Source organism: Cynocephalus volans, chromosome 1 (genome assembly GCF_027409185.1).
Source record: "Cynocephalus volans isolate mCynVol1 chromosome 1, mCynVol1.pri, whole genome shotgun sequence".
NCBI classification, from domain to species: domain Eukaryota; kingdom Metazoa; phylum Chordata; class Mammalia; order Dermoptera; family Cynocephalidae; genus Cynocephalus; species Cynocephalus volans.
Genome location: NC_084460.1, coordinates 118,661,668 through 118,674,453, shown reverse-complemented (window position 1 = coordinate 118,674,453; position 12,786 = coordinate 118,661,668). Strand labels below are relative to the sequence as shown.

The 12,786-nt window shown below is 30.8% G+C and overlaps 1 protein-coding gene across 8 annotated transcripts in view; it reads right to left on the bottom strand.

Annotated features, from left to right (window-relative positions):
* Positions 1-12,786, bottom strand: part of DLG1 (discs large MAGUK scaffold protein 1) — a 249,074-nt gene that overhangs the window by 23,787 nt on the left and 212,501 nt on the right. For 4 of the 8 annotated variants that reach the window (XM_063094507.1, XM_063094534.1, XM_063094548.1 and 1 more), the window contains 4 exons: positions 9,832-9,901; positions 5,959-6,058; positions 2,745-2,786; positions 416-466 (listed from right to left, as the gene is read on the bottom strand). In XM_063094507.1, the coding sequence (XP_062950577.1) occupies positions 416-466; positions 2,745-2,786; positions 5,959-6,058; positions 9,832-9,901 (263 nt within the window). Of the gene's footprint in view, positions 1-415; positions 467-2,744; positions 2,787-5,208; positions 5,243-5,958; positions 6,059-9,831; positions 9,902-12,786 lie in introns of all 8 variants that reach the window. The other 4 variants (XM_063094525.1, XM_063094558.1, XM_063094541.1 and 1 more) reach the window with 2 other exon arrangements.

Below are 12,786 nucleotides of genomic sequence, written 5' to 3'. Positions count from 1 at the left end.
TGACATTGGTAGAATAAATAGGGCCTAGAACCTGACTGGATGAGGAGGATGAGGAACAAAAAAAGATAAGATGATGCTTCCAAGGTTTTCAAAAGGGTTATTGGGATCATAGTGATGTTATAATAAACACTGGAAAAAAGTTGCTTAGAAAATAAAACACCAATATACTCATAAAATTGCAATATAAATGACTAGATTTATATGCAAAACTAGATTAATGCAAAATAATGACTTGTATATTGAGGGCTAAACCATGTTTTATAAAATATACATTTTCCTTCATATATACATATAGTAAAAAGCATATAGAAAACTTCTAATACAACATTTTTTTGAGGTATGAGTTAGACCTATTTTCCAAATTAGGAAGTATATTCTTCTGGAAGATTGTAAAACATCAACAGGTTTCACAAACCTTCTTGTTGGTTCACTGGTTCATAAGACAAGACATATTCTTCTTGACCACCTATTAGAAAATTAAAGTACAGATGAGAAAATCTGTAAAGACAGTTAATGCTAATTTAATTTTTCATACATAACATAAAAATAACTAGGACTTTCCTGAGAAAATGGCAAAGATGTAGAAATAGGTACTTTACTTCGTAAATTATTTATGGATTTAGTAAAAACAAATGGCAAATTATAAAGTTGTAAGGACATTTCTGATAAATGTAAAACAAAATATAAATGGGCAATTTAATAACTATGTTATTCTGTGTTTATTTTACAGATTATCATCAGATCTCCTTAAAATCTTCAGTTGTGATGTTGAGTGTATGCTATTAATTTTTTACTTAGAATCTAAGAACTACTAAATCTTTCAAAGATTAATACTTTAATGAGCAGTTTTACATATATACATATTAGGTAATTTGATGCAAAAATGTGCTAGTTTTTGGTTCAATCAAGTAAAATATTTAACAGACTGTATTTTTTTTTTAAGTAATTACAACTATCTTACAATAAAAAATTATAAACACAAAGGTAAAGTTATTGTCATTTCATTGATAAAAATATTCACTGATTATTCTAATTCATTAACTTTAAAAAAATAACATTAAAAGTGAGTTAAAGAGAGCTTTACATAAAACTAAATCCTTCCCACAAAATGAATTATGGTGACAGTAAAAGATAAAATATATTTTGCTCTGATTTTTTTTTTATTCAAATCCTTGACCTTGGTGTTATAATATGGAGCTCTAACCAACTGAGTTAATCAGCCAACCCCAATGCTTTGATCTTAAAAGCACTTAAGTTAAAGCCCCGAAGGTTAAATTAAAAGGTGTAGAGCTTAGAAAATATTCTAAATAAAAAAGTCTGCAAATTATATCTGAACCCAATGAAAAGAACCAAAAAGAGTTAGAAATTCCAAGAGTTCTTAACACACAGAGAGAGAGAAAGAGAGAGAGAGAGGGAGAACAAACTAGAAAAGATTGTTAATCCAAGTGGTTCAATGAAAGCAATCAATATCAGATAATGTATCTGAAGATCTTCTCAATTATCAAGATTCTATAACAACTATATCACTAATTTTGTCATCAGTTTATATTATATGTATGCAGTTGCAGGTCTTTCAAATTCATATATTGACATATTCTTTCCTGCTTTGAAAGTGTATTTCTTTGTTTTAAATTTTATTATCGTAGTATATAAAACAGATATTTTACAAACTTTTTAAAAAGTACTGGATGTAAAACATGGTTTACATACTAGCAAAATCATGCAATTTGAATATTCCACACCATAACAATTCATGCAAATGGTGAGAGAGACAATATATACTTTCATCACCTCGTTTTAGTCTACAAAGCCATTCAACTACTCTATAGTGGGTTCTGATTATAAGTTAATAAAATGTTAAAATACAAGAAATCACATTCCCACACCAAAAAAAAAAAAAAAATCTTTAAGTAACTATATGTAGAAAAAATCACCAACCAAATGAATAAATGAATGAGTATTAAAAGTATATATTGTCAACATGAAAATATTAGGAACTGATATTAACAGGATGGACCTTTTGAGCCATACTCATCTGTAATCAAGATTACTTTCATATTAGATAGCAGTAAAGAAAAAAAGTTAGAAAAACAATTTTAATTTTTAAGGTGCTACATTGATAATATTCATGTACTCTCCCCTTCTCCCATGCCCCAATCTGTTTAAAAACTTCACATGCATGTACAGTTCATTTAATCCCAAGAATGTAGTATAAAACACCAAAAAAAAAAAAAAAAATCTATTACTTTTTAAGCAATCATGGAAAAATTTTCCTTCATTTCTTATGTTTGCCAAGAGCTGGTAATAAACAATGACTTGACCCAGACCAGTATTGGTGACAGAATAAGAAAGGAAATCAAGCTAATTATAATTTAGCATTACTGAAAAATATTATTTTAGCATTCATGTTAAAAACAAAATTACTAAACAAAATGTCAAAATGTTTACCCACATTTAAATAGATATTTATTTCTTATAAAATATATACACACACACATACTGTGTACACAAACAACACTGTCTGTAAAAAGGATTTAGTATTTTATTAAGACTTTGGAAATTAACCTCTGTATGTACAGTATAATCTTATTTTTCAAGTACATGATTTTACTTGGCTCTCCCTGATTTTAAAATACTAAGTTATCTAATTTTCAGTTTTTAGAATATATCACTAAGGAATAGTCCTGCCACCCAAAGATGTATATTACTTGAGATTACAAAGAACAAGTAATTTAAACACTTACGGTAACTACTTTCACTATCGCTGGCATTAGAAGTTACATGCTCTGTAATTGCAGACAATGAAAACAATAAAGAAAACAGTGTCATGAGTTTAAAAGCTGATAAAAGAAAATTATCAAAATAAAAACAGGGTGACATTACAAAATGTTGAGATATAAACAACACACAATCAACGAATTTTTAAAAAGAATTTCTGATTTTCTTTGAAAAGTTTAACTTTTTCAAATAAACATGAATTAGCATGCGAAAAAACCTGTAATTAAGGACAATGTCTAATTTTTGTATAACACAGTTTATGAATAAAATCTATATTACGAATAGCAAGTAGAATATGACAGAGGGCAAAGTAATCGTAAATTATTCCATTTGTAGACATAAAACTCAAAAAGAGAAAAGGTAGTTCGCATCATTTTAATTGATAAAATAGTAATGAGTGGCAAAGGAGACAAGTTGTATTTGAGCAAATAGATGACCATTTTAATGAAGGAATATCTTTGTAATTCAAAAGTGAATAGATGATCTTATATTTAGCCCAGCTTCTCTTTTGTTCCTGAAAAGCAATGAAAATCCATGTTTCAGAGAACATACAGATGAAGCATTTTAAATGCCATAAATTCAGATGTCTCAAAAAAAGCCAAATGGAAGGGAATCCTAGAGGGTGGCATGTATTTTAAAAAAGACTAATATCCAGTTTTAGGATTTTACTGTTATTTTTGTCTCCCTCAAAATTTTCTGAGTAAAATCTTGATCTGATGATCGTCAAGCTACCAGGTGAATAAATCTTTCGATTCCCGTGAGTTAAAGCACATAGACCTATTGATTCAAGGGATCTTAAGTCACTGTCCAGAAAAATCAAGTCTTCTTCTAAATGACACTGTCTGACAATCAGTTACCATTTTTATATTGTTTCTCTTTCCCAGTCCCTATCTTCAACTACAGTCAAAGATAAAAGCTCAAGGTGTAATTATCATTTATCATAGCAATACCAATACAGGAAACAAATTCCTCATTTAGTTCCTTTTCCTGAGTTTTCTATAGGTCTCTGTTGACCCAACAGATAATAAAAATCTGTAGATCCTTTTCCTGATCCCTACCATCTCTAAAATATGTTGTCAATCTCAAAATAAATTCTAATAATAATAGCATTAATAATCTGTGGTAATATTTTCCAGTTTTGAAGGTTTTCATTGATAGTTTTTCCCAAAGGTAAGATTTGAAAAAGGGTACCACTAGTAATAGGAAATCTGTGGCCCTTACCAAATCCTAAAAAGACACATGTGAAAATATAGTGTATCTAACAGAAATAATTACACATACAGCATACTGTCTTCAATCGAATACAAACCTAAATCATTAAGGTTGAAATACAAGTCAAGTACCTATAGTTTAGATTAAAATTCCAGTATAAAGTTAGCAGAAATCAGGAAACAAATTTCTGTGAAATTTATTGCTTATTTATGTAAAATGTAGATCTTAGAAAGTTAAAAGATATTGGCTATATCCTTAATGATCAATGAATTACAAAGAAATGTTTTCAATATGCTTAATAATCAAAATGGAAAGAACCATTTAGAAAAAAATTAGCCTTAAGATTACTCTTAAGAGCCACTGTCACCTAAAATTACTTAGTAGTATTTGGTAAGTTTTCACAGTTAAACAATTTGAAAACACCCAAATTAAAAGTTTTGTTTGCTACAATGGCTTCTTGCTTCATTCATTCATTCCAAATTTATTGAATGCCTTCTATATATCATCCTCTGTGCCAAGCTTTACATGAAGATTAAGTAACTAGATTAAGAAAATTAAACAAGAACAATAGCAACAAAAATCCAAAACAGAGACAGCATGTTGGTTAAAGGAAAAACAAAGGATAATATTTCTTTATAACTCTTTTTCATAATTTATAACCTCTTTAAAAAAGAGATACACAATTTCCCCCCAAATATACAGCTACTTGAATTTGATGTCTGCAATTCTTCTCTAGTAATTAAGAGATATTGTTTTATATTTTTGCATTATAGTGATGCTTTTCTAACACATAATCAAAGTGATTTTAACTTATTTTATCAAAAAAAGGAGGACATAAAACTCTAAGGAAGCATATTTCTGCACTCTAATAACGAGGGCAGATGTCACTATTTTGAAAACCTTTAAAAAAAAGTCTTTATATTTAAAAAATCCCTAGCGAAAGTAACTGCCATAAAAATTTCAAAATGGAAAATGTAATTATGAGCAGAGAATTTTTCAAGTGACGTAAAAAATGGAGCATAATAAAAACAAAAGGTATGTATTATTACAGAAATAAAAATCCCAAGCATGTTAGAAACATGAAAACTCTAAAAACAATTTAAATCATATACCTCCTTATGCCAGAAGGGCATTACTGTGAATCTCAAAATGTATCTGAATAAGGTAGATCTGTAGATGGAGGTTAAAAAATAACTTGGGAGTATTTTGATCACTTACTCAGGCCTTTTGATCCCATGTCGTCAGGGATCTCCTGTAGAGAGTAGTCCCCAGAGAGCAAGCAATAAAAAGATAATCAAAGAAAATAGTTGTCAGTGATGCTTAAAATTGGTGCTACAGTAAGAGACAGTTCCAAGACCATTACAGGTGCACATATCTTACAGAGCATTTTTATAGATTTCCGAAAGTTTGAAATGAGCTAGCAGCTAAATGTAATCTACCAAAATGAATGAAAATTCTAGTTTTGAGGCTGATTAGTGCATAGAAGCAAACTTTTAGATCATTTCTTGCTATTTTAAAAGTCAAATTCAGACTGTTTACATATAATGAAGAAACAGGATAAAATGGAGTGATTCTAGACAATCCAGTATCAAAGACGGGCAGTGCTATTCCTAGAAATCAATAGGTAGCTTCTCAGGTATCCATGTTTTTCCTCTAAAATGTTCTTTAAATGTATGTATGTTAAATTTTTTTCATAAGAATCCTTACTTCAAACAATTCTATTTATCTATTTGTTTACATTATAAACATAACTTAAAAATATTGTTTACTTAAAATTAAGAATTCCTAAGGTGCCAGAAAAAGTTAAAACTGGCATATAGATTAATTTATTACAGTTAAGTTGCCCCTTGTTAAGACAATTAGTAACCTGTTGCAGCTCTTGAAACTGTCTCCATGGTAACAACCAACTGCAGGGCAGTAGGTCCCTCTACATTTATTTTCAGTTGACCACTGGATCCACATACTTACGGTCAGCATCACTTGTTTCCTGCTCACTCTGGTCCTTGTTCTTGTAGAAGGGGAATTTTCGGGAAAAGAGGTTCTTTTTACGCTTGTCATTGAATGACTGCTGAAGAAGAGAAGGAGGGGCAAAACAAAGGGATGTCTACTGTCTGTGTGTACAAAGGCCCAGCCTAGCAGCTCTGTGGAAGCTGACTCCTGTGACCACAGTGTGCAGTTTTTATATAAATTTGACTTTAATCACATAAAGTGAATTTCTAATTTTGTATAAACTCTTCTAACTCTAACATCTTGCAACTAAAGATATTGAAAAAAACCTTAAAGAGTATAATTCAGTTATACCTAAAAAGGATTACATGCTACTCGACAAAAAAAGATAAGAGTAAATCTGGCTGGCCAGTCAGCTCAGTTGGGTAGAGCGCAGACTTGTAATAGCAAGGTCAGGGTTTAGTTCCCTGCAGCAACCAGTGCCAAAAAAAAGATAGGAGTAAATCAGATTCACTATTACTATAGTCCATATTTTTCTAGAAAAAATTCTAATTCTGAACTAGGTGCTCTATAGCAAAAAGATATTTTAAATGTTACTTTGCTGCTCAATTATTTTTTATGCATTATGTGGTCTTCTTCATTTTACTTTGGCCTGATCAGTTTTTCTTATCCCTTTTTGTGTGTGGCTACAATGAACTAATAGAAAAGATACTATTAAAAAAGCAAACCAAGACAAATAGAGAAAGTTGCTAATGCTAAATATTCAAAACCAAACGATCTTAAAAAAGATAACTAAATGCTTATGGCATGAATCAGAAAATAGGAAGAAAACTAAGAGGTCCATCAAGCACACAAAGTCCAGCAAAGACTTATCAATGCTGTCAAAGCCAAGAAAGAAGAATCAGAAGTCTCCTGGCTAACTGGAATATTATCACAACTGATTTACTTGTTTTTAAGTGCCACCACACTTATCTATTTTAAAAAGTATATATAAATAAATAAAATAGAACCACATCCAATCCATTGGCCCCATATCCTGCATAAAGAATAAAAAGTATGGTTCTTACCAAAGCCACAAAGGCAATTAAAGTTTTAATAGTTTATACATAATTGTTATGAGAGAGTCGAGTGACTAATTTGATGTTCCTTATTGCACAGGTGCTGAAAAGTTTTTTTTCCTTGAATGTCCCATTTGTGTGTTATTAGATTTAAGAGCATGTAGCACAAAGAATGATGAAGCTATTAAAAAAGAATAGCTTCTTTTCTAATTCTCTATCCATGTTTCAAAGGAAATGGCCTTACCTACCAGTGACACAGGAATTACTTTTTTGGGGGGGGGGGGAACAATATAAAGGATAGAAACTTTATTTTTATTTTTCTTGAGTTTCTCCATGTCATAAGATGCTATATCATCATTTTGAAGTATATCAACACATGATAGTATGCTTTTGCCATGCCTATATTTTTAAGCATGTGACGTCAGGTGATTAAGGTATGGAAGCATATTAAAGTGACTTTTAGCTCCAATTCTATGACTTGAGAAGATTTACTTTAATAAGGATCTTTACAAAAACAAGTTTAAACTTCCATTTTTACCTCTTCATGTCAATAATTTAGGATTTATAAGTTCATAGTTCATTAGCCAAGCAGATTATCTTGATTTTAATTTTAAATTTTGAAGGCTCTGAGGAACTAGATAAAAGAAAACCCTAAGCAGAAGTTAAAAATCCAGTTGAGAAAAAGGTATTGTAGAGAAATCTGGGTTTATAATTAGTATTTTATAAACTATCAAGTAGCTCTGAACAAAAACGTTTGCCTAGATCCAAATTTTAGAAAGAAGAAAATTTAAGTTTCAGCAGAGAAAAATTATGGTAATCTAATTTAGGGAAGGATTAAATATTTTCATTCATAAAAATCACTGGTTTTGAATTTAGTAATAATTTTTATAACATCTAATAAAACTGATATGTTTTTTACAAAAAGCTATTCTCCCCCTTTACTGCATTTATAGTGGTCAGAGTCAGTTTCACAGCAAACAACCAAAAGAAACATGAAGTTTAAAATGTTTTGATTCTTGGTATCTTTGCAGTTAGCCAAAATGAGATATCGTAAGATATCATAATATGAGATAGAAAAATGCTTGTTAGTTGAGAAATGTATTAATTGTATTACATTTAATATCCTCCAAGTGAGGAATTTATTAAAAGTGAAAATAAAAATAGCACAAGCAAACAAGACAAAAATGTGTAGGGAAAACACAAAACTGAAGAGACATGCTACCTCCAGTTTCTGTATATTTTCAATCAAAAATACATTTAACTGCTTATTGTAATTAATGCTATATTGCAGGAGAGAGTATAAGAAATATAAGAGCTGATAAAATATCACAAATTCATGATATATTAAATATCTAAATATATAATTTCCATATGTAGTATTTCAAAATAGCCAAAATAAATGTTAAAAATGTTAATGAGAAATTGAAATGTTATAAGTCTGTAGTGGAAATAAGTCCACAAATCACCATGTAAGGAAAGGAGAAGGAGAAACAGGAAATGGTATTACAGAAAGAAATGCAGTTCTGTATCAATGGCAAGCGTATTTTTACCCCACTCAGTATCATGCATACTTTTTGGTGCTGTATTAGAACACAGTGACTGCGTATAAAGTTGGTTACAGTCAACAAACAAGACTAAGATTTAAATACGTCGTTAATTCAGTTAACTTCAGTATGAAAGAAAAGTTACAACATGCAACCTCTTTTTCAATTCATTGATGGTGCACTGTACTAAATTATTTTTAAAGACTTACATAAGACAAGTACAAAAAGCACTGGACATATTTTGAATCCTGAGCATTTACTTGGGATTCTTTCTCTAATAAAAATTTCTATTTTAAATATGGCTTTAGATGACACTATATAATTTTGCATTTTCTGAAAGCTACAAGTTAATTTTAAAGGAATTTATCATTTGTAAAAAAGCTGAATGTATTATACAATTTACTCAGATTTAATTTCTTGGACAAAGATCATATTTCTTATCTTTTAAATTTTAAAGCTTTGAGTGTTTAGTGGTATCAGAAATGTACAGAGAACAGTTAATTTATTCATTAATGTTCCACATTCACCTCAAATATGATCAAAAGACTTGTAAAAATTTTGTTTTACATTAAAAAGTCAAAACATAAAACGTGGCTATGAGTAATATTTCAAAATGTGTTCAGCTCTTTTTTCAGAAGGAACATGTGTTCAGCTTTCTTTATTCAATGGATTCCATGCAGTAAGTTCAGGATAATTAGAAATCACATACACAGTATGGGATGAAGCCTGTACTCTCATTCTCATCTGTTGACACCCAAAATATTTAGATTTAAGCAGAAGGACTTTAAGTAAATGAAAAATAAATACATGTCTAGAATACGTATGAAAAATTTTTGGTAGATTTTATGTCCATCTACAAACTTCTCCTCTTGACTGTCACTTTCCTTATTCCCTCCAAATAAAAATTCATATTGATGTCAACATTTAAAACATGGATTCTATTAAGAAATTATATCAAGAATAAAGGGGGGGAAGAACAAGCAAATTTCCAAGAATTCATTTGCGACAACTTATAAATGCACATTATGACTTAGTTTTCTTTTGACCAAAAGTATGGTGGTAAGAATATATCAAATGACAGTTCTGATAATTTGGAAAGGTCTATGAAATGGTTGCTTTAATTTAATAAATGCTTATTTTAGTGTCTACTATTATGAAGCACCATGAGCTGTTCAGTCATTTCTTATAGCAAAATCATTCTCATTTTAACAATGTTGCTCAAACAAGAATTATAAAAAGGACTATTATCCTCAATTATGAATTTCCAGAAATAAGAGATTTCATATACTCACCCCTTTATCTCCTCTTGTTTTAGAATTGAATTTCACTGTTTTTAACCGGGCTCGTTCTTTCTTCTCAACCCTGTTAAACAAAGTACAGAACATTACTTCTTAAGTAAACCAAACATACCTAGGGATCTTAACTAGAATCAACACACACACACAAAACCGGGGGGAGGTGGGAAGAAGATATAACAACCACAATTACTTGAAGTTGATACGACAAGCAAACAGAAAGGACATTGTTGGGGGGGAGGGGGGGAGGGAGAAGGGAGGGAGGTTTTGGTGATGGGGAGCAATAATCAGCCACAATGTATATCGACAAAATAAAAATAAAATAAAATAAAATAAAAACAGAACTAAACTTTTATAATGGGCATTTTTATATTCTAAAACATTTAGGTGCCATCTAGGTTTACATTCCCAAATTAGTTAGAACTGCTGAAAAATGAAATTTAGGGCTCATTTTCTTATGAAACAAAAACTATTTATAAGTACCAAAATACAGTTATCTGTGTACTTATGTATGCACTCAACTGCATAATTATATTGAAAGAATTATGAGTCACCATTTATTTCTGAGTTTAGCAATCTTCCAGGTTTTCTGTTTTGTTTTTTTTTTTCTTTTTTGACCGGTAAGGGGATCGCAACCCCCAGCATGGTGTGGTCCACACCACGCTCAGCCAGTGAGCGCATCGGCCATCCCTATATAGGATCCGAACCCGCGACCTCAGCGCTACCAGCGCCACACTCTCCCGAGTGAGCCACGGAGCTGGCCCTGTTTTGTTTTTTTAAAAAATATTACCTTAACATGGAACACATATGCTAAAAATTAAGCTTAAGAGAGAGAAAGCAAATGTGGCAAAATGTTAACAACTGGTGAAAGAGGCAAAGGATATGTAGCTGCTCATTGTACTATTCTTGTATTATTTTTTGTACTTTTCGGGTAGCTCTGAAACTTGAAAAAATAAAAAGATGGGAAATACAATTAAGCTTAACTCCAATGATATACATGTATAAATATATAAAGCAACCAGTTATAGTGTACAAAATAAGAGGTTTGAAATATTTTTAGAAGGATATATAAGAATCGGTGATCTTAGATATTCCTAGGAAGGTGAAACAGGTGCTTTGGGAGGGACCCTGTATAGCTTTTAGATATTTTTGAATTTTGAACCCTGTCATATGTTGCCTACTAAAAATAAGCAGACAAATAAAACTACAGTAAAACAAATTTTCATGCAGATTGCAACACCAATATGAATCTTGCAAAATTTCATGTAAATTAAGTTTTAACAAATCTTCAGATTTCAACACAGCAACTATGTTATTACAGTGAGCCCTCTGTATCCATGATTCTGGATCCGTGGATACAGTATTCACAGGATGGTGAACCCTGGGATACAGTGGGTGAACTTTTCATAACTGTGGCTTCCAGAGGGCCAGCTGTGGGCCTCGAAAATATGCAGATTTTGATATCCACATGGAGGAGTGTGGGAGATGAATCCAATCCCTACTGGATACCGAGAGATGACTGCATACAACAGAAGAATGTACCAAAACAGCCTATGAATAAATGCATTTTCTTTATTTTTTCTTTTTTATCTACCTATATAGTTTTACTATGGTATGGGTACAGCAAAACCTTACCATAATTTTGGATTTAAAACATATGATTTTTACTATTTTAGAGCAATCTTGAAAATCCATGACATGAATAATTCATAATCTTGCCTAGGTACTCTGTGAGGGCACCACAAAACTAGCATTTAGTGGTGACATTTACAGCTCAAAATGGCTTTATTTTCTAATCATTATCTTGTTCAGTAAATATATGAGTGACTTAAATTGTATTTATTTGTAAATACTATTCCTGAAAGAAAGCCAAGAAGTGTAGGAATTATAATCCCTTATGTTATTATCAGAAGTAAAGAGGTCTAAGAAAGAGATAGTTTTATTTAAGAAAACCTAAGTTTTGAATACTACATTCAAGAATGAAATGGCCAATTTGTTGTTTCATACTGTATTTTATGGGGGCACAATTATATTTTATAATGCTACTCATGAATTTGGGGATTGGTAGAGGTCTCAAGATGTATCTCTCACATTACTTCTTGCTTTAAAACACGGCCTTACAGAATTTTTATACAAAACGAAAAAAAATTTCTTTCTATCAAAGTCAGCAGTATTTCTCATTGGTTGTAGGTACATGTAAAAGCCTTTGCAAGACAATTTTTAGTAACTTTGACCTTGATATTTAAGATGTGAGGTTTCTACCAACTCCACAAAGCATAAAGGAAGCACTTCAGAATTAAAAGCAGACTATGTTCTATTCCAGGAAAAAAGCTATGCTGAAGGCTACATTGCTAAAAGATGATTTGCCATCAAATACAAAATCTAGCCAAATAGTTGGATCTTGCTAAATATATGGATCTAACCAGCAAGACGTATATATATGTATATGTGTCTATAAATAGCTAATATTTATCAATTATAGCAACTCCAAGAAAATAAGTATAAATTCAACTCACTAATAAGAACAAGTTTCTTGCATTATAACTTTGACTTGAAATGAATTAACTAGCTATTATGAACATTACTTTAATGTCGCAACCACTTTTGTTGGCTATCTGAAAACTTTAAACAGTCCTTTAAAAAGGACTTTACAGGAGGGGAGGGGTGGGGGTGGAGAGGAACAGGTAAAGGGGCATGAAAATCAACTACAATATATATTGAGAAGTAAAATAAAAACAACAAAAAAGTGATTATTTGAAAAATGGAAAAAAAAATAAAAAGGACTTTACATCAGTCATTTGGATGAATCAGACCTCATAAATCAGCTATTGTGAGGGAATTATGAACTGATATTTTATTTTTATTTATTTATAATTATTATTTTTTTACATTCTAAGATGTTATTACAGAGCAGTGGGGTCAAGGAGACAAGAAAGGGGTGGGGGATAGGGT